Here is a 22,738-nt window from a genome sequence, read left to right on the forward strand (position 1 = left end):
AATCAGAGTCAGAACGGTGTGTGCGTATCAAATTACGTTCTTTCGTGTTTCATTGCGCTTCAGTGATGTAAACCGCTTTAAGAAAGGCTTAAACGCATGATCTTTTGTTACAGTGGAGCACTGCAATGTCACGGACAGATAAACTTTCCAGTTTATCATATCTCCCAGTGTATTGCTCACACATACCGCTACTAATAGTTAGCAATGCAGTTTTTAACCTCTCTGTCACAACACCCGGTTTAGAAACTAGTGTACTCATCTTAAAGCCTTTTCCATTTGGGGAGACAACAGCTGTTGGGGTGAACACGATTTCTGTTTGTATCCGTCTTGGGATTCTTAGTTAAGGACAGATATTTGTAGAGAAGCGGATCATATCCTGTCCACACATGTTATACATGTACACACAGCTCGTTTATCATCATCCAGCGTAAAGGGTCCAGTATTTAGGCAGAAAGGGGTGTGTTGAAGATGCAAACAAAAGATAATGACTGGACAAGACTGGAAGTTATTAGCATTCGTACAAATCCATCAAGCCTGTTCATTCACGGGAGAGGAGGTAAAAAAAAACAGACCCCTTTGGAACAAAAGAGTTGATATAAGACAAACCCGCATGTCAGGAACATCTGGATTCATTTTGCAGCATTCATGTCGTGTTCAGGGTATAAACACTTCGGTTCAGCCAACAGTAGCACATGTGCCGCAGATGTTTGGATGGGGTTATCTGCTCGTCTTAACCCTTCAGCAGCATTAGATAACATAGAGATCGGTCTGATTTAAAGCCCTTTATCTGTCATTAAACAAAAACACACTTTTTTCTCACAGCTTTGCTAAAAATTACAGAACGAATGAACAGCTGTTTTAAATGTAATCTTTTAATGTTTTGCCTCTTTTTCACATTAGGTCCATGTATACGAGAAGTTGAGAGTATTATTATTATTTTATATATTGTACGATAAATTAATTAAATGCAATTTAATACATACATACCTCTTTTTTACAAAGTAATTTTACGATGTGCATCCAGAGCACATATACCTATAACTGTACTTGGCAGCGATTGTACAAACACTGAGTATATTTTCACTCTTTATACCATCAAATGCCCTTATTTTATAATAATCGACACCGACACAACTATGTTTGCTGACTGAATGTTTGAGTATGACCTTGACGAACACCTAGAGATCACATAAACAGTTTGCGCCGTGGTTTGTCCCTGTCATCAGATGTTATCTAGGGCTTTATTAGATGCTGCTATTGCTTTGTGCTGATTGAGCGGAGTATGGGAAAACATGGGCTCATGGTCTAATAGATGAAGATAGACTGCACAGATTGCTTGGGTCTGGATGGGTGTTTTGCCAGTGTGTGACTGGAACACATACGTTCAATACATTCTCACAAAGAGTCATTGGTTGTGATGAAGTTCATTACAATCATAAATTGAATGCATCAACAGAGACCTCTAGCGGCTCAATATGAGCTCTGCCTGGTTTTCACTTCACTCTGACTTTCAGTTAGATGAATAGATGTTCCTGTGAAAGAGAAGAGGCTGGAGGTTTCATTCGTTTGATTTTATTGTGCAGAGCTTCAGAAGTAATGCCAGTTTGGCTCATCTTTAGACTTCAGTAGCTTCTGTCTATTATTCTTTCATTGTCTTCTGCTACAGCAGACGTTTATGCAGCTTACAAATGCTTTGTATTAAGACTTTTAAAAGGCATGAATATAATTGCATTTATATTACACTTTATTCCCAGAGAAAGGGCCATTCTGAATATTTGCTATGTGATATTTGTAACAAAAAATCTGAAAATGATTTTCAGTGATGTATAAAAACATTTAACCAAATAAGATATCACGTTTACAGGATGGGACTTGCTCTCATATCATTGCAAAACCGCTTTGATTTTTCTCTTTCCATGAAAGTCAAAATTAGTTATTTGGTAGAACATCCAGGCTGCTTTTTCCATACAAATCAAGTGCAAGCCATAACCAAAAATTATCATCACTCGTGCATATGAAGTGCTTTTTTAATCTGAAGCCTTCATGTATTCATTTCCAACTGTGGGAAAACGTAAATGGCAGGTTTTGAACATAGCAATACAACTGATTTCATTAAATCTCATTTCACTTCTTCCTTCCATTTCTGACCGATGTAACTCCATTCATCTCTGTGCTCTCGTCTCGTCTCGTCCAGCACCAGAGAGCTGAGGTAGGTCCATCTGTCAGCGTGTCCCAGCAGGCTCTGCTCTCTCACACGCATGCTCAGGAGGAATGCAGAAACACGCTCGCAGCTTGAGCTTTAAAACGGCCCATTGCTTGACGTTAGCTCATTCACTGCAGCACAAAGAGGAAAGGAAATGCAGCAAAAGCACTGCCTCAGCACACTCACATGCTGTATGTACAGTGACAGCTTTGTCGTTATACGTGGATTATTATGGGAAGCGATGCCAGTAAATGTATAAATTGTGAAAAGGTGTGTTGCACTATTAGTTAAAGAGTAATTGATCATAAAATCCTGTCATCATACACTCACCTGTCATGTTCTTCCAAACCCATATGCTGTTTTATTTATTCATTTATGCATTTATTTTATACGTCCTGAAACTTGACAGAATTGATTGTCATTATAGTAGAAAAATAAAGATTTGTTCGGAAACAGGGTTATATAGTTAAACTTAAAAGAGTACAAAACAAGCAAAAAAATATATATTTCAGCTACATTTCTCAACAGTTCTCATTTCAGTTTGGTACTAAAAATAGCTGATAACTAAACAAATAAACATTAAACTTAATAAAAAAAATAAAACCACAAAATGACTAAAAATCTAATAGATAACTCAAAATAATTAACAAATTACGAATCCTGCAATATTGATCAATGATGATGAAATATCACAGGCTGGAATGTGTTTGCAACAACATGAGGATGAATAAATGATCACAGAACTATCGCTGTACTTTAAGGATTTTAACGTTTGCATGTTGATCGTAGAGCTGCATGATAAATACAGTACCTGAGGAAGCCCAGAAAATCTGTGCGCTTTTATTATTGAAGCTGAGATCTGACTCAACAAGGTTTTATAAACCAGCTGTACAGTGACTGAGTTGATGTAATGAAGTAGGTCACTCAGTAAATCAGCATTTTTGAAATGCAGGTGAGCCGCTCTTCTGCCTGCAGCCGTGCCCTGTCCTGTACTCGTTGAGCAGAAACACACAAATAAATCACTTCAGTTTTTTCATTTCTGAACAGGAGACTTGCTTGTGCTTAGAGTTCAGTTTTGGACTCTTAACTGTTTCAGATACCTGGCCTTGATAAGTTGTTCTGAATTTAACACAAAATTAGATTTTAGAAAATACGTGTCTGTGCTGAAAGAGAACATTTCAAGTGACAGTCAATCTCATTTTGTCTTTCTGATATAGCTTTTAGAGCTTTCTAACTTTGGCTTGAGGCTGGCATTTAGCGCATGAGAGTATTCACTCAGTATCTCATTTTTTACCAAGATGGCTTTTAGAGTTGTAACTTCTCAAATGTAAAAACTCTTTTTGCCCAATATCTGGCGAGGGGAAAAACATACACGAGGAGGGATAAATTATGACAAAATGACCAAAAGTGATTTTGTCCTCCAAACTAATTGATGTTACTCTCATAAACTCATCTTTGCTTTTTTTCCTCCCTCAGACTCAGCGCCATGTGAATGACCTGTATGAAGACCTCCGAGATGGGCATAACCTGATCTCTCTTCTGGAGGTCCTCTCTGGAGAGACACTGGTGAGTGTAACCGAGCTTCTTCCTCCACTAAAGCAGCTCCTCAGCCGGCAAGAGAAGACTCATCTCTAACCCCAGTCTACCTCTCCACCTCCAAGCTTACCCTCAGCCTTCACACAAATGCAAAGTCCTCATCCGACGTCTCTAAATTCGAAATACGTTTTGTTGAATCGCACCCAAAACACTGGGTTCAGATATTCCAGGCAAATTCTTGACATCTTCCCATCAAACGGCTTGGTTTCTTGGCTGTAGCTCGGACATTAACGTCACTCTTTGGCTTTTCTTTTGAATCTGTGTGGCTCCTCTTTGACTCTTTCTCTGCCTTTCATCCCACCTTCCTTTGACCCTGACCCATCTCTTTGCTGACTTCTGTCTGCTCTCTTTGCACTTCTCCTGCTGGTCAAGCCGAGGGAGCGGGACGTTGTGCGGAGCGTGCGGTTGGTGAGTGATGCAGATGCTTCATTGGCATGGGTCACTCACTGTGGCTGGCCTGCGCATGATGTCACGTCCGCCAGACTTGCTGTAGTCTTGCTTTCATTTGTTATTTGAGTTACTTCAATGCTACTGTGTGTCTCACGGTTAAAACAGGCTAGGTATTTCAGCTGATTAAAGTGCCTCTATTATGGGTTCCCCAGCAACAGGTTGTCATTCATGTAAGGTCAAAAAAAAATGCATTTATTTGTACCTTATTTGCTCAACAGCTCCCAAACGACTCATTTTCATCTCATCACGCCTGTAAGTGTTGCTTTGTGTACAGCGCTACCGGAGAAATTGCTACTCCAAAAGCGAAGAATGAATCTGCATTTTCATTCAGACCAACGCGGAAAGACCAAAGAGTAGGCAGCAATATGCTAGGTTTCATGTTGACATAAAAAATGTCTAAAAAAAGACTAATTCCAATGATTCTGAGTCAAACCTCTCTTTTGAGAGACAATAATTTTATACATGGTGCATTTTCAGATTTTAAACTTGCAGGATGTTTTCATTCACTTCACACTACGTGAAAGTTCATTTAAAAACAATCCCTACTAGGGGCACTTTAAAATAAAGATTACAAGATAATTGTTAAGTAGGTTGGTGTCTAAATGTTGAAAGGCTTATGAAGAATTCTAAATGTAAAAAAATAAAAAATTTTAAGATAAGCAAAAAACATTGCTTTTCTAATTTTATTTTGGAGGTTCACTATTAGGAAGCAGTACAGTAGCAGTTTCATTCACTCTTCATACAGTAATACAACAATATTGGAAGATGTTTTTTAAAGTTTTAAGATAATAAAACAACATATCTGTCTTAATAAAGCATGTTTTTGCTTCTAATTTGGGACTTTTATTCTGGAATTTGACTATTATGAATAATATTGTAGTAGCCTGGGGTTTCGCTCGCGCATGACTGATGCTGTTTCTCTTTATGACGTCATCTATCTGAACCTCGTCACAGTTTGGGTGTGTGACCGATATATAGCGAATTAGTGATATCTTTCATTTGAAGCAAAATATTACTGATTCTAAGTTTGTGCAAGACATGCTTTTTTAAGTTAAAATTGTTTGGGTCACAAAATGATATCTGCGAACTCTTGAAGTGTGTTTGGGGAGTCCCAAATGTTTTGGGTTGTTTCCAATAATACAGAATGGTTTTTGTGTGTGTTTTTAGCATTCAGTCGTTATTTAGCATTCATTCCCAATATTATACCACGTTACATCCCTAAAGCCACAAGACCATCACTTCTGCCAAATAAGCTTAAAGACCCCATGAAGTGAATCGATATGCATTTTATTTGTTTGTTTGTTTGTTCTTTGCATTTTTTGTGTTAATGCATTGAAACAGGAAGCTGGGGCATGGCCTGTCACAGCAGGTTTTATTTACGTAGAGAACATACTCATTCTTGCGTATAGATTATTGGGCAAAAATCTGTGTACGCTCCTGATCACAACGTGAATCAGATTATTAAAAATGTATATTTTAAATTGACATTTAGCTTTTCTGTCACCTAGCATACAGATATAGACTAAACATTTTGATTTCGTGGGGTCTTTAATGTCTTTTCTTTGCATTATTAGTGTTCATAAAAATTGCACTGTAGCCTCACTACAAGGTCCCAATTGTTCTTCATTCTTCCAAAGAAGTTTCTCTGGACTCTCAAGGACACGTCTCAGTCTGGTCTCTTCTTTAAACAGTCTTGTGTGTCTTGTCTGTCTCCACAGCCTCGTGAGAGAGGACGCATGCGATTCCACAAACTGCAGAATGTGCAGATAGCGCTGGATTTCCTCAGACACCGGCAGGTACGAGAACAGCTCAGCTTACAAACTAGAGTTTGTCCAACAATTATAGTTGTCCTTACGGGCCTCATTTAACCTTGTTGTTTTACAAACCTGTGTATTTTCATTCATCTGTGGATTATCAAAGGAGACATTTAGCAGAATGTCCAAGCTGCTCCCTTACATGAAGCTTTAGTTAATTGAAAGCGCTGTCTGGCCACGGCAAAACTGACCATCAGAGCATTACAAAAAGTCATCTAGACAATTTGCACATCTTCAGTCATCGTAGTGAGGAAAAGAGCAGCATAGACGTTTTGCTTTAAGTGCCTCCTTGAGTATTTTCATTGAAAAAGTAATTGTTCTTCTCTGTAAATCACAGGTCAAGCTGGTGAATATCAGGAACGATGACATTGCAGACGGAAACCCAAAGCTGACGCTGGGTCTAATATGGACCATTATCCTGCACTTCCAGGTCTCCTATTCTGTCAGTGTTGAGTTCCCATACCATTTACCTCCTCCTCCTCCTGGGCTCAAGATCGGTCTGATCAATCACTTCGGTCTGGGTCAATCACTGGTTAATTTAATTCTTTGGGTGTCTTGGGTCGATTTTACGCTTTCCAATCAAACATCAACGAGGTCAATCGTTTTTGCTTCAAACCAGTATCTGCCTCATGCTAAATCATGCATTTTAAAAAATGATCAGTAATATTCATTAAGTTGCAGAATGTAAAAATGAAGCAGTCTGTTTGATTCTCTACACAAATCTATTCAGTGCCTCGCCATGAGGCATCTAATCTAATTTCATAATCTAATATCCAGGCTGTTTGGTAGATCTAAATTATGTGAATCTGTTCTTCAAGGTGTTTAATTACAACCACTCACTGATTTAGTCCACCTCAAACAATTAAACTCAGTCACATTACAGCAGCCAGGAGACTGGCACACGTTGTAATGCTTGAATATGTCCTTCCAGTGTTTGAGGGAATTTGATTTCCTTGGATTGATCGAATACATTGGCAGGACTTTTTGTTCATCCAACAGTGACATAGAGATTTATGCAGAGATGTGGCGTATGGGCTTCTACCCACCTCCACGAGAAATAAAAGAGCTTTTTCTTTCTAGAGGTAGCCTGACCGAAAATAGAGTCTCATGACCAGGTTTTAGAAAGTGCCAAACTTCTGCTTGATATGTACTGAGGTTTCAGAAAAGCTTTATTAAATAACTTTGTAGGTAGAAAAGGTGGACTGTTTTCAATGGCATGTGGTATTGTACATGAACAATTACAATACTGAAAAGCAATATTCAAACACACTCTATGACTTTATTGCCTGGAAGCCTGACTTTCATTTAGGTAAGCTGTTTGTTTGTTTTATAATAGATTTATTAAAGCCAGATGTTTCTCAGATGTGAGTCTGATTCAGTTTTACCAAAAGTATAGCTTTTTTTTGGCAGATGCTGTAATTTAGCAGCTTAGAGCTTGGCAAGCTACAGTTTAAGTATACAACTTACCCAACCAATTCAGAGGGGTTTTAGGAGGTCAATGGTATTCAGTGGGGCTGAGTTTGTTTGTAGTGCATGACTGAAATTTGTGTGCGAAATCAACCACTTTGATTGATTTGCATATGATAAACATGTGGCTACTGCTGCCACATGTCATTAATTCCATGAAACTCATTTTTGTGGGTCGGTAGATTTCAGATATACAGGTGAACGGTCAGTCAGATGATATGTCAGCGAAGGAGAAGCTGCTCCTCTGGTCTCAGCGTATGGTGGAGGGTTATCCTGGGATCCGCTGCGATAACTTCACCACTAGCTGGAGGGACGGAAAGCTCTTCAACGCTGTTATACACAAACACGAGTAAGTGCCTCTGTACTACATCTCAAGATTGCGGGTTGGCTTGTGAAAGTAGTAGTCACCATATTTTGTTTGGCGTTTAATGAAATGTTTAGTCTGATAGTTAGCCTAGCAATAGCAATGTTGAAAAATCTATAAATGTGTAACCTGACTCAAGTTTGAGCTTTACTCTTGAACAGACTTGTCCTTGATGTCTTGAAGTGAAATGTTCTGATCTGAATTCAGCACATATTTTTGTGAAGACAAATGCCCTGAGCAGAGATGCGTCAAATCAGCGCTGTACACTCTGAGCAGTCTTACACTTTAATTACCTTTTGACGTTTCAATATTTTAAAGGTCTTTTGGGAGCAGTTTACCTTTATATATATGTATAATTAGTTCTTAATTATACAGTGGTGTATAGTTATAATGGGTTTCATGAAACAGTCATTGAAATGTCATTTTAGTTTTTGGAGTTTGGTGTCCAAAATTATTGCATAAGAAAGAGTGACATATAAGAGCAGCAGAATCTTCTTTTGTGTCACACATAAGTTTGGAACGATATGAGCATCAACTATTAAATGAACGATACAGTGGGAAGCTATCGTCTACACATGCCACACAGATCCAGACCAACTGAAAGCAGTTTTTCTGTAATGAGGGTGTGTTCTGTATGAAGAAGCACAAAAGGAGAATGAAAAAAATGTTTTATAAGAAATGTACAATGAAGGCTGAAAAGATAAATACAGCGAGGTGTGGTGCCTGTCGGAACGGAGACAGTCCTTCCCGCGGGGCAGCTTTTCTCAAACATTAACATGTATCTGCAAAACTTGGCAACGCCCAACTGACCCTGACATGAAGAGAGAGGATTTGATGCTTTTGTCAGCCAGGAACACCCATAGGATTTGTCAGAGCTGCCTCCTTTCAGAAATGAGGAAGAGGCTTTTACAGGCACCAGCTGCATGACAGAAATCCGCAGTTTGCTCTCTGTTTTGGAGCTCTCTGTGACAAATTTTGAGAAACTGAAAAGTAATGCAAAGGAGAAATTGGTCCTTGGAATTTCAAGAACTATATAATTGGAGTTGCATCGGGTGGAAGCACATTTTGGGCCACGATGATGCTCAACATGAAGAGGCGCCTGTCCTTCAAGAAGCGTCGGACCAGCTCCAGCAGCACCATGGCTTCTGCGAGTGACTTGGAGGATCGTGTGGTGATGTTGTGCGAGGATATTCCCTCCGAGAGCTCCCTGGACTCCGGCCGGGGCTCCCAGAGTCCAGGGGCCCGCTCCAGTGGAGACTCTCAGATGGGATATGGGCCGGACTGGAGCTCTGTGGGCTATTTACCAGAGAGAGACGTGATGCAGATCCATGGAGGCTTCAGGATGGATGATCTGAGCACGGTGGTAGATGCTCAATACCATGCTGGAGAATTTTACACCATGCCTTCCGGCATACATTTCACAGAGATGACTGGGTGCTTGCTTCATTTATAACACTTTTTCTATGGTGCAGAATTTTGATGTTTTGAATCTATCGGTGTGAATGCATGTAGTTTGCTCGCTCTTTGTTGTTTGGAGCCGCTCCCATTTCTGGGTATTCATGGTATGTGAGTTATGGCTCCATCCCTCAGGAGACAGATGTTATTTGGATTTATGGAGCAGGTGGTCACTTTTAACCGCGTCTCTGACATTTATACTTATTATATATTGTGCAGTATTCAAATCCACTTACTCCAATTAACCAAAATGTTTTTCATCTCATTTCATTATACATTGTGTTTTGGTAACACTTCGCACTAAGGTTCAATTTCTTAACATTGACATTCATTGGTTAATAACATTGGCATTTTTTGGGTTAATTGATCCAGTGATTTAAACTTTGTAAGCTGCATTTATTACCGATTTTCTGAGGCTGATGGTTTTGTTTCTCTTCATTTCACCAGGCCCAGGCTTATTGACATGGGGAAAGTGTACCGCCAATCCAACCTGGAGAACCTGGAACAGGCCTTTTCAGTGGCAGAGCGAGACCTTGGTGTCACACGACTGCTTGACCCAGAGGGTAAGGTTAAAGTTTTTAGATATTAACACCAAGTACTGGAGCTAAATCCTGATTAAATGTATTAATTCAGTCCCACAACACTTTAGGTTGATCTTTCATTTGAGTTTAGGATTGAAATTGAAAGTGTCAAAAGTATGTGACCCTCTCTGAATTTACATGCATACTGCAGTGTTTATTATAATTCATGCTCATCATTATCCTTAATTAAAAACATTAACAACCGGTGCAAGTTTGCAGAAATTAGCAAACAAAATGGAACTAAACCACTAAACCATCCACTATTTCCTGATGGACAAAATCTTTTTTTACACATTCAAGAAGATATTTCACTTGGATATACATCACGGTGGAGAAGAAAAGTTTCCATTTCATGCTGACTAAAAATCAAAGTTGTTTGGTTGAAATTTGATCTGCTCTTTCATAAAGCTGCAGTAGACAATTAAAGCTGCCTAAACAAATGACACAGAAACAATCATACGTTTTCATGTCTTTATTGAACACACTGAATGAAACAATGAAGATTAATCTACAATTCTTTCCTTTGCAGATGTAGATGTGTCTCATCCTGATGAGAAGTCCATCATCACCTATGTGTCCTCCCTTTACGATGCTATGCCCCGCATCCCAGATGTCCAGGATGGCGTCAAAGCCAATGTGAGTATTTGTCTCATCATTTTAAAATGGCGTAAGTGCCACTTAACGACCCAGTTCCAGATTTAGGCAGTCAGCACATAGTCCAGTTAATATGCCAACGAACCAAATCTAATAAAGCTAATGAAGAATTTTTATGAATGAGGTTTCTTAAGGTTTCCTTGCCTGTAAAAGCTCCCACACTACTGCTGAATAGCATCTGTGTCCAGCCTCGCTGACAACGATAAGATGATCGTCATGTACTCAGAAACGCATTCCAAACATCATGAGTTTATTTCATTCGAACACAAAAAGAGAGGTTTAGGAGAATGTTCATGCTGCTCTTTGCAATACAGCTACAGTGAATGGGGACTAAAGGTGTGCTCACATTTACTTCATGAGCAAAATCCAGTTACTTTAAGAGGAATCTAAACAGTCTTGAGTTCTGTGTGAAGATGAAAAGTCTTCCACTCAGGTTGTGCTGACATTTAAGACACCTCAATGCTTCAACGCCTTCATCAACAGAAAGATCCATGGTTTGACTGCGTAACAGTAAACAATTGATCATTTTTGCATGCAAGTTTAGCCCAAATTTCACTATTGTTATTGCTATTGAGCTCCTAAATTTGTTAATATTTATATTCCAAGAACTATATATTTTTTTCAGTGATAAAGAATCAGTTTTGGCTTCCTAAAGAATTATCCAGTGGACAGCTCTTAAAAAACACAATTTTTTTCTCAGTGTGGAAAATATTTTTAATAATCTGAAGAACCTTTTTCGCTACAAGGAGCCTTTTGTGCAATAAAAGTGTTCCATGGATGTTAATCTGAAAAAGCTTTATTAAGAAAGGGCTCAAAATTAAATGATTAACAATTGTTAAATTTGCTTACATTCAAATATAGTGAATCGTGACCCTTTTTGACCCTCAATGGCTTTACAAAATGACAGAAGGCTCCTCTTTCAGTCCTTGTTTACACCTTTAATGAGGCTAAAAGGATTAAGAATATAAACTTGAAGAGGTAATAGATGTTGTGTGATCTGGATCTCTGCCATCTGCCCTTATATAACAGCCTCCAGCTGCTGTCAGAGGCAGTTTATTTCATTCCTCCTTCACGCCGTCAGCATCTGTTATGAGAAGAGAATTAGATGATCTGTGAGATGTGTCACAAACCATCAATAAACCTGGATCAGCTATTTCTGTGCTTTGATTGGTCCCTCCCTTCATATGCTGTTATCAGACAAGGCTGCTACTGTTGACACCTAATTGAGTGAATGTGGTAAGTGACTTAGAGTTCCTGTTCCATTTTTGTTCGGTCTTGCAGGAGCTGGAGCTGCGCTGGCAGGAGTATTACGAGCTGGTCAGCGTTCTTCTCCAGTGGATCAGACATCACGTTCTCATCTTCGAGGAGAGGAAGTTTCCCAGCAGCTATGAGGAGGTCGAGGTGAGTCTGGGTTGCTGCTAGTTCGGTTATTGAATGAATTGCAGACTGTCTGTCGTGCTGTCCTGTCTGAGAGCTGGGTGTTGGTTTTGTGTTGAATTATATCTGGGTCAATGTCCTTTAAAGGACCAGAATTGGAGAGTGCATCGAATGCTTGAGTTCTAACTAGTTTAGCCAGCAAAATCCATGCTGGTCGACCAGTTTTAACCTATAGATTTCGCTGGTCAGATGCATGGTAATGCTGATTTAACAATTAGACCAAATGATAGTAACTATTATAACTCAAATAGAATTGTGTTATTGCATTTAGTACTATTACAAATGTATTGTTTATTATTTAGCTTTTTTGTATTTCATTATTTAATAGTCTTATATTTGATGTGACATTTCATATTTCAAACAAAAATATAAGCATTTATTTAATTTCATTAAATGTTTTGACACGTTTAATCAATATTAACATAACAGTATGCTTTCCAAGTTAACAGCATGTTTTTAATATATCGTCACATGAATCGTCTTCAAATAAAAAAACACAAGCAGCACATAAGCAATAATAAATAAACATAAATAAATAAGGAAAAAGTAAATGAAGAAAACATAACACTATCTGTAAGTGTTGATGCTGGTGTTGTCACACCCTGTAAAAGCATGCGAAAGAAAAAAACCCCAAAAATATTTCCCTCGATATCTCTAGAAATAATGATAATATGTCATTTACAACAAAAAAGAACGGTAAAAGAGCCAAAACCATTCTTTATGCATGTTTGAACCCACCTCCAAAAGGAGTTTAAATATATTTGTTTAAATATAGTTTTTATACTTAAAATATACTTTTTTTAAAAAACAGGCTAGCTTTGAGGAACCTGTAGCTTGGCGAACAACCTAAAAGTTGATCCCAGCTCTGCTAATAACAGAGAGAGATCTATTCCTCCTCATCCGAGGGCATGTTATCGGAGGAAACCCTTCTCTGCGGAGCATGAGTCATGTCACATGACACCGCATCACGGCTCTGCTTTGTCTGAGTTTGTATGGCTGTGTCTCTGGGTGTGGCGGCTGTGTGATGCGTATCATCTTGATCTGAAAACAGCTACTTATATTACCAGCTTCGTGAAGCTTGTCCTCAGTCATGTCACTCCATGCTGGAGGAATAACAAAGCTGGCCCTTGACAAATACTCACTGAACTATCCAGATCTATCTTCCTGGGGTCATCGAGGGTCACGCTGCTCTTTACATGCTTTATATTTCAGTCATATACCACCCTGCTCCCTATAGTGTTATTTTACTGTCATTGGTGTACTCTTGTAGTTTTTCTGATTTTTTTGATATATTCAGGTTTCATTTAAATTTCAGTTAAAGGTTTAGTAATTTTGTTGTGTTTTTGTCACTTTTAACACTTTTTACAATGACCCTCCTTAGTTAACTAGCATTAACTGACAACGAACAATACATTTGTTGCAGCACTTCTGAATCTTTGTTAATGTTAGTTAATAAAAATACGCCTGTTCATTGTTTGTTCCTGTTAGCTCCGGTTCATTAAATATGCACCACACTTCTGTTTGGCGACCAATTCTCACTATTAAGACTTTTGCCTCAGTTAACTTACGTAGTTAGCTAAGGTTAACTGAGGATGTTAGGTTATAAAGCGTTACAACAGATCTTTAAATGGCCTAATAGTTTTTAAGTTTTAGTTTGGTTTGTTATTTAGTACTTCAGCTACAATAAAATGGTTTCTTTTTTATAATTTTACATTTTATTACAGTTACAGTTTATTTTATTGAAATGATTGAAGATGTGGTTTTAGTATGGTTTTTGTTTTAGTCTTAGTTTAGTCTTAGTCTAATCCAGGATTAGACTGTACTTCAATTTAGACATTTAAGTCATTTTTAAAATCACGCCTTAGCAGGAAATCATTACTGGTGTTCATCTCGAGACAAAACAAACGCACTGATATACTTCAAGATCAAGTTCCTTTTCGGTTAAAACAGCTCAGACTTCTATTGTAGTCCAGGACTAGTCTCTTGCACCATGTTAGATATCTGTGTGTTTTTATTCATTTGCTCGTGTGGCTATTTTTCAGATTCTGTGGCGTCAATTTCTGAAATTCAAAGAAACCGAGCTTCCCACAAAAGAACTGGACAAGAGCCGCTCCAAACACCTCTACCAGACCTTCGAGGTTCGTACACAAGAACAGAATGTATTACGCTACAGTCATGGAGGTTGAATCATGAAATGTGAAAGTAGTTTAAGTGTTTATCACCATTCGCCACCATCTCCTCACAGAGCGCGGTCCACGCTGGTCAGGTCAAGGTTCCTCCTGGTTATCATCCCATTGACGTTGAGAAGGAATGGGGCCGTCTACATGTGGCTATCCTGGAGAGGGAGAGACTTCTCCGGATAGAGTTTGAGAGGTGAGCAAGCCGTCAGACCTATCCTGGTTTGGTCATGGTTTTGTTTCTGTGGTCATTGAGAATATGGGAATGTAACGGGTGTGTGACGAAATGACAACCTGACTGGAATAGAGCCGCCTGCCAGTCCAAAATCTGACATCACATCAGCCGTTATAACACAATGAGGGCCATTCTAGACTAATGAGAGCTGCGTGAGAACCAGACGTATCACTTCAGCGCTAAAAATGCATGCGTTTTATTGCATTTGATACAAGATATCTATTATCAAAAACTGGTATCCACAAACAGAGCTTCTTTCTTCGCTCTTCTTCTTCGATTTTGCTTAGTGACTTGTAATCAGCTGCTGTTTTGGTGATTTTTAGTTGGTCCCAGCACATATAAACAAGTCGAAACCCTGTTCGTGTGTTTTCCCATCACTTTTTGTTTAATCTTTCAAAACTGCCATAATCATGAACTATATTTACATATTTATTACTCTAATGAATGAACTGCAAAGTGTTTTTATACAGTCATAACTGAGATAATATACAGTACAGTATAGATATCTCTATTACAGAACTGAGTAAATTCTAGCTGTTTTGATGCAAGAAATAAAGGAGAATGGAGAAAAGCGTTTAGTTTTTCAGTTTAGATTTTGCTTTTGTGTGATTATTATAGTCCTAAGGACACTCCAGACTTTATGAATTCTGCCTTTTAATCTTTTAATCGCATGAGTGATTTCCAAGTAAAAGTACTGATTCTTTTCTTCAGTTTCTGGGAAGCAGTTTAGCGATTTCGTTCAGACCTGAAAAAGAATGCTGTGATTCAATTCTGATTTGAATAAAAAAAAGGGATGGTCGTCGATGTCCACGTCTTGAAGGAGAGGGAGTATCGTCCGCACCAGGACACGTCCCCTGTCACAAGACAATGCTGCTTCTTGAGTAATACGCAGCACGCTGTTTCTTTATGGACTGTGAGCCACAACAACTGCATCCTGGCTGTGGTTTGGTCTGTCCGAGTCCCATGACAGAATTATAACAAGAAAAACATGTTTTTTATTCATTTTGGGGAGTCTTGCGTGCTGTCGGACTGTAAAAAATGGCCTTTGTGACAGACCCGTATCGTTTAGAGTATTTGCTTCGTCGTGGAAAACTGTGAGTTACCTGCTTGTTTTTGGTTTTTTCCAATTATTTGTAAGCGGCTCACGTCCGGGGGATTTGTCGCACTCGTCGTATTGTTCGTATTATTTTAGTCCTGTCGCTTCGTTTTATTGAAAAATCTTCCAGTCGTTGCGTAATAGTCTCAGACCTTTGACTAATCGGCGTAGCGCTGCCAATTTCGAAAATAAAAATGAATTAGAATTTTGAATTGTCTGTGATTGTTTGCAGGTTGGAGCGTCTCCAGCAGATCGTCAGTAAAGTGCAGATGGAGTCAGGCATGTGCGAGGAACAGCTCAACCAGACCGAGTCCCTCCTGCAGACGGTGAGATTATACATCCTCAATAATCACAATAATCAATATATGTACATGACCTCAATCGTATGCAATATATCGCCCGTTATATTTACATAAAAAACATTATAAAAAAATGTTGCATTCCACTTGTTCCTATGCCTTTCGCAGCTTCTCTTACATAATGTGCTTTAGCCATGAGGCGCTCGTTCAGTTTTTTGTGCATACAGAGATCTTTTGATACTTCATTTCCATGAGCTAAATATTTAGATTTTTTTTTTGTAATTTGAAAGTGTGTAGGAGTTCTTGCATTATTATGCTGTTATATAATAATTATGCATTCAGTGGCATAAACTGGTGGCGTAACAGACTGCTGTGAGTCTGGAGCACAAAACCTGTCCAGGGTATGGTTGAAATGATATATTTTTATATTTATGCCAAAAAACATTAGGATATTAATTAAAGATCATGTTTCTTGAAGATATTTTGTATATTTCCAACCGCAAATACATCAAAACTTAAAAGCAGTCGATTTTTTTCAATATATTTTTTTCGAGATTTGATTCCAGATTTTTAAATATTACCCAATTATTGTCCTGTCCTTACAACGTACATCAATTCATTCAGAAAAAAAAGTAACAATAAAAAGTGTAAAAGGTGTAAACTGTGAGCTGTAGTGACCTTCGCTTCCGTGCAGGATCTCCGTCTCCTGAGTGCCGGGAAACCAGCGCAGCACACGGTCGAGGTGGAGAGGGATCTGGACAAAGCCGACGGCATGATCCGGCTCCTCTTCAACGACGTTCAGCTGCTCAAAGACGGGCGCCACCTGCAGGCCGAGCAGATGTATCGCAGGTCAGTCCGTACTACTACAGTACCACTACTGTAGACTTCAGTGCATTAACTCTTTCTCCTCCAATCTTCTTTTTTTCCTCCAATCTTCTGGCTTCCTGTTGTACTCTAAGGGGTGTTATTATGCGTCTCATGAATAAGTCTAGAAAGGGCCGATCAAGAACACGGACGAGGAAGACGCAGAAACAAGCAGTGTGCATATGTACATCACAAATAATGCAATCATCAATAATAAGCAGCATATAAATGAAAACTGCCTAATGTTATAGAGTGAAATGTGGATCCAGAAATTAATAAAGGACTGTGCAAGCATTAGTGGTGATGATGGAAACCATCTACTGCATCTTTGCTCCGAAAACGATCCAGATGTTGCTCAAAATGTTTCTTTTTTTATGAACCTTACCATCATTTAAGTATTCATGATTCGTTGGGCTAATCCTATTAAAAGAGATGAATTGGTATGAGACATAATGTTCATTGCGGCATAATCTTGTGCCAAGTTTGCTCGTTGGTTACGTGATATCAATTGATGTTAATCTGATTCATGGTTTAAATATTTTCAACATAAGCAGTTATGTCTATTAATTTCCATAGTAAACAGTTACCCCGTATCGTATTCAATTAAACTGAACCGTGAGTTTTGTGAACCATTAAACTCCTCATGTTCAGATGTTTCAGATGTTGTGGGGGTCAAAATATTTTACTGGAGGGGAAAGAGTTAAAAGGGATATTTCTATTCTAGTAAGTAATTCTTCTGGATGAAACGACACTGAAATCAACAAATAATTTAAGCGCACCGGTTTTCTTTTCTCAGGGTCTACCGCTTACACGAGCGCTTGGTGAACTTGCGCAGCGACTATAATCTGAGGCTTAAGCCCAGCGTCAGCACGGCCTCTCACGTCTCCATCACACACATTTCCCAGAAGCCCGTGCAGCGTGCGCGGCCCGAGCTGGATGAGGTCACGCTGCGTTACGCGCAGGACCTGCTGGCGTGGGTGGAGGAGAACCAGCGCAGGATCGACTCGGCCGAGTGGGGCATCGATCTGCCCTCGGTGGAGTCTCAGCTGGGCAGCCACAGAGGACTTCACCAAACCATCGAGGACTTCAAGGCTAAGATCGACGAGCGCATTTAACAGACGCAGGTACTTCAGATTCTTCACTTTTTATCTCACAGGTTGACTTACGTTTTCGTGCTACTTTGGACTACTTTTCGTATGAAATATCTCCTGTATGCTAAAGCCCATTATCTTTGAAGCATATTTTAATAGACTCCTCTTGGACTTTCTATTAGACTTTTATGAAAATTTTTTGTGGTAGTTTTTTTTTATCTTTTTTTTTTTTTATTTTTTTATATTATATATATATATATATATATATATATATATATATATATATATATATATTTTTTTTTTTTAATTTACCCTTCATTTCATTTTTATTTCTGTTTCATGGAATATAGCCACTACCATATAACCATATACCATATAAGCAAAGAAATGAGAAATTATCGAGTTTGTTTAAAATTCTAGTAAAAAAATAGTATGAATAATTAAAAGTAATTTACAAATGAATTCTTATTTTAAATAATTACTCCTACTAAACTACTATAAATCTATTCAACTTTACCTGCGTTTATACTGTATACTGATGTAAATATGTACAATTATTATGCAAATCTCAACTGCTTATTGTTTATACTGTCACAAAATATAAACTTTTTTTTTTTGCATAGCTCTATATTTAAAGTTGAAGATATAAACGTTCATTTTTACCAACAAATATACCGTTTATTAATCATCTGTTTATTATAAGCTGTAGTTTTGTTGCCTGCCGCTTTAAATAGTGAAGCTCTTTAAAGCAGGATGGTGATATCTGATATCTCTGATATCTCGCTCTTTCTCGCAATCGTTTTAAATGTTGTGGAGACTATGATGTTCTCATCAAATTACAACAATACTAAAAACTTGATAGTTGGTGTGAGCAGCCCATAAGGCATGAAATCTCAATACAAATAAATTAGATGCTTTAGATGACATCTCTTCCTCTGTGTGTGTTTCAGAGCCAGCTCTCTCCTGCTAGTAAAGGCACATACAGAGAATATCTGGGCAAACTGGATCTGCAGTACACCAAACTACTGGTGAGTCTTTTAACTGGCAGCTAGTAAAAATCACTAGGGCTTGCGGAGTGTCAGCATACTCCTCTTCTCTCCAGAACTCCTCCAAGTCCCGTCTGAGAAACCTTGACCAGCTGTACAACTTCGTCAGCGCCGCCACCAAAGAACTGATGTGGCTCAATGACAAAGAGGAGGAGGAGACCAACTACGACTGGAGCGAGCGCAACACCAACATGGCTGCGAAGAAAGAGAACTACTCAGTAAGAGCCAAAACCAGCATTTCATGAGGCTTTGCCTGTCGCTCGTTAGAGTTGAACCTGGCGTAAAGCTTGTTTTTCATGGTCTAATTAATTCCTCAGGGACTCATGCGAGAACTGGAACTTAGAGAGAAGAAGATCAACGACATCCAGGCAACTGGAGACCGACTCATTAAAGACGGACATCCGGGCAAGAAGACTGTTGAGGTACAGAGTCAACATTCATGTCATTAAAAGAAGAAATGCTAACACTTCATAATACTTCATAATGTGCATTGTGACGCATTCTATCTTGTTGAAAATAATTATTAACTATTTTAAAATGCACAGTGCAATTACTACACTTCCTGTGATTAATATAATTAATCAAAAGATCTGCAAGGCATGATGAATGCATTAAACTACTTTTATAATGCATTGAAGTAAAGCGTTACCAAAGACGCTTCTGCTTATCGAGGCTGCATTTATTTGATTAAAAGTAATATTATTACAATTTAAAACAGCTATTTTCTGTATGAATGTCTGTTAAACATTCATTTATTTTTGGGACGCAGAGCTGATTTTTCAGCTTCGTTACTCCAGTCTTCAGTGTCACATGATCTTCAGAAATCAGCTCGGGCATCTGTGGTGATTCTGAACGGTTCTGAACGCTAGTGAGTGTGAGATGTGTGTTGTGTCGATGTGCAGGCGTTCACCGCAGCTCTGCAGACGCAGTGGAGCTGGATCCTGCAGGTGTGCTGTTGCATCGAAACTCATCTGAAAGAAAACACTGCATACTTCCAGGTACAGCGTCGGTATCTCTGCAACCGTGTGCAGTTCTGTGTCGGTCAGTCGTGTATAAGCAGCGTGCTTCTCTGTCTCCTCCTGTTCTGCCCGTAGTTCTTTGCTGATGTGAGAGATGCTGAGGAGAGGATGAAGAAGATGCAGGAGACCATGAAGAAGAAGTACATGTGTGACCGGAGCACCACTGCCACTCGCCTGGAGGACCTGCTGCAGGACGCTGTCGTGAGTTATAAACCAAACTGTAAAGATGGCCATGTTTTTAACTGTAAAAAATACTGATACTGTGGGCCTTCTATATATGTTCGTATTTAAAAGCTGCTTGTGCTTGTGACTTTTTCATCACCACCTGCTTTTTGGTGGTTATCAGTACATTTCAAAGGTACAAAACAGATTTCAGTACTTTAATAGTTTGGTATATTAACGTTATGTCAGTTAATTCAATTACGGTAATTAAATGTAAATTTAACTTAAAACCGTAAAACCTAAAATGTTGTTACCGTATTTTTTAAAATCAAATTCCGGCAACAATAGCAGCTGTTTTTGCTGGAAATTCTACAGATTTTTTTTTTTTTTTTTTTTTCAGTTTTGCTAACATGCTGTTATTAAAAATAAAATAGACTAAAATTAATATATTTAATATAAATAAAATAAAATAATTAAAATGAAAGGGCAAAGTTTAATCATAACATATATAAACATTGCAGTTAATTACATGTAATTTGTAAAGAACAGCATGATTTCTACTGTACATTTCTGCCATAATCACCTCTAATAACCCACTCCTAAATATAGTATAAACATAACATTTTCTGTAAAGCTGATTTGCAACGATTTGTATCGTGAAAAGCAATGTACACAAAAACAGCCAGATACAATTTAAAAATAAATAATAATTCACTAAAAGGACATTACATAATAATAAATAGTAATAATAATAATAAGTGGTAGTAGTAATATTAAATAAAAAATGACTAAATTGAAACATTAAGAAATAAAAGTATTGCAATAGTTTAGTAAAATAAAAAATAGATATTATTATTTTTATTCATTTAATATTACATCTACAAAATTATATCACTATTAATTATGGCTGTCTTTTAAAGATTTCATTTCAAAGCAAAAGCATTTCTTATAACAGTATTAAAATGAAGAAGTAAGATTTTTAAGGTTAGGCTGACTGAGTGAGTTTGAACGCAGGAGGAAAGAGAGCAGCTGAACGAGTTCAAGTCGGACATCTCCGGCCTGAACAAGAGAGCCAAGTCCATCGTCCAGCTGAAGCCACGCAACCTACAACCCCTTCAGAGGAAGCTGCCCATCCAGGCCGTGTGTGACTTCAAACAGATGGAGGTAGAGGCTCGCCGGGCACACACACACACGCTGCGCTGGCGCCACGCTTAAGCCCTGTTTCTCGTCACAGATCACCATGCACAAGGGCGACGAGTGCGCGCTCATCAACAACTCACAGCCCTTCAAGTGGAAGGTCCTGAACCGCTCGGGAAACGAGGCCGTGGTGCCGTCCATCTGCTTCCTCGTGCCGCCCCTCAACAAGGAGGCTGTCGAGAACGTGTCCAGGTGCGTTACACACAGAAACACAGTTCAATACTGCACCAACAACAAGGGCGACATCGGGGCTGTTGTATCAAACAATGCACGGGAACCAATTAATGAGAACACAGGAACAAAAACAAAACAATCAAAACGTAACACACAGACAGAGAAATCTGTGGTCGAACTACAAAAAAAAGACATGAAAACAATGAACGTTAGAGAAAGAGCGTTTCCTGGAGCACCAACCTGTATAGCAGTGTTATCTTACCATACGAGTGAATCCCATTTTAATTTTTTAGTTTTCAAGTTTGTTCTGTATTCGTTTCATTTTATTAGTGTTAAACATGTATGTGGGTCAAAGATGTTAAGATGTCACAAAAGTGATTTTAGGCCCATAGAAAGCTAAGTAAAGTGTTTACTTTTAAAGTTTTCCATAAATCTTTGGAGAATAAAATGTCAAATTTGGTTGAAATAATGTTACATTTTCATTCAGTGTAACATAATATTTATGCAGAAAATGCAAACATGCTCATTCTGATTTGGACATAAAATACTGATGAATAGAGTTAAACGTGAGGATAGTGGCAAATAAAAAAAATTTACAAATAGTAATTAATTTATCTTTTAGTGTGTCACAAATGAATTTTTGTTGTAAATGTGCATGTTGAGATTGATAGACCGAATGACGGTAAATTTAGTAAATCGGGGAAAATGTGTGATTTATTTATTTTTGGCTCAGAAAAACAAAAATAAAATTGCAGTTAATTTTTTTCGTCTTTGACCCATATATATTTTAGAAATGTTCCCTAGGCAACTAGCTGAAATAAAAAGGAAACTAGCTGAAAAAAGTACTCTATTTATTTTTATGTTTACTTATTATTTTCTGTATCAGTGGTAGTTTTTGAAATAATTGAAGTTAAACTAAAAGCGAGGGAAATGTTGCCTTGGCAACCGGCTGAAATAAATAAACGTAAGATAAGAGATTTGTCTTCCCTTGGCACGCAGTATGACCTGAACCGTGTTGTAAGGTTTTGACGTGGTGTTTTCTTCTTGTTTCTGTCAGTCTGGAGGCCGGTCACCAGCAGACTCTGTCTCTGTGGCAGAAGCTTCACGTGGACCTCAGGAGTCTGCTCTCCTGGCAATACCTGATGAAAGACATCCACCTCATCCGCTCGTGGAACATCACCATGGTGCGTTCTGCTGCTCAAAGAGATCAGTGCATATATGCTGTGAAACTTAATTTGACTCTGAAAGAAAAAAACACGGTAAACAACATGGGCTTTTACCAGTAACCTGATTGTTAGGATGCAGACGGAGCGGGTTATATTTAGGAAACTAGCAAAATTGCTTCATTGAATAACAA

At 38.4% G+C, this 22,738-nt stretch overlaps 1 protein-coding gene across 1 annotated transcript in view; it reads left to right on the plus strand.

Annotated features, from left to right (window-relative positions):
• plecb (plectin b) overlaps positions 1–22,738 on the plus strand; it is a 62,863-nt gene that overhangs the window by 22,338 nt on the left and 17,787 nt on the right. The window contains 21 exon segments of the mRNA XM_043261625.1: positions 2,195–2,209; positions 3,680–3,769; positions 5,968–6,045; positions 6,401–6,493; positions 7,713–7,879; positions 9,797–9,912; positions 10,460–10,566; positions 11,866–11,985; positions 14,064–14,159; positions 14,267–14,394; positions 15,762–15,855; positions 16,523–16,677; positions 17,489–17,816; positions 18,734–18,811; positions 18,886–19,047; positions 19,147–19,251; positions 19,732–19,827; positions 19,924–20,049; positions 21,025–21,174; positions 21,245–21,399; positions 22,439–22,565. Of these exon segments, the coding sequence (XP_043117560.1) occupies positions 2,195–2,209; positions 3,680–3,769; positions 5,968–6,045; positions 6,401–6,493; positions 7,713–7,879; positions 9,797–9,912; positions 10,460–10,566; positions 11,866–11,985; positions 14,064–14,159; positions 14,267–14,394; positions 15,762–15,855; positions 16,523–16,677; positions 17,489–17,816; positions 18,734–18,811; positions 18,886–19,047; positions 19,147–19,251; positions 19,732–19,827; positions 19,924–20,049; positions 21,025–21,174; positions 21,245–21,399; positions 22,439–22,565 (2,586 nt within the window).

The sequence above is a fragment of the Puntigrus tetrazona genome, chromosome 16, assembly GCF_018831695.1.
Source record: "Puntigrus tetrazona isolate hp1 chromosome 16, ASM1883169v1, whole genome shotgun sequence".
In the NCBI taxonomy this organism is placed as follows: Eukaryota; Metazoa; Chordata; class Actinopteri; order Cypriniformes; family Cyprinidae; genus Puntigrus; species Puntigrus tetrazona.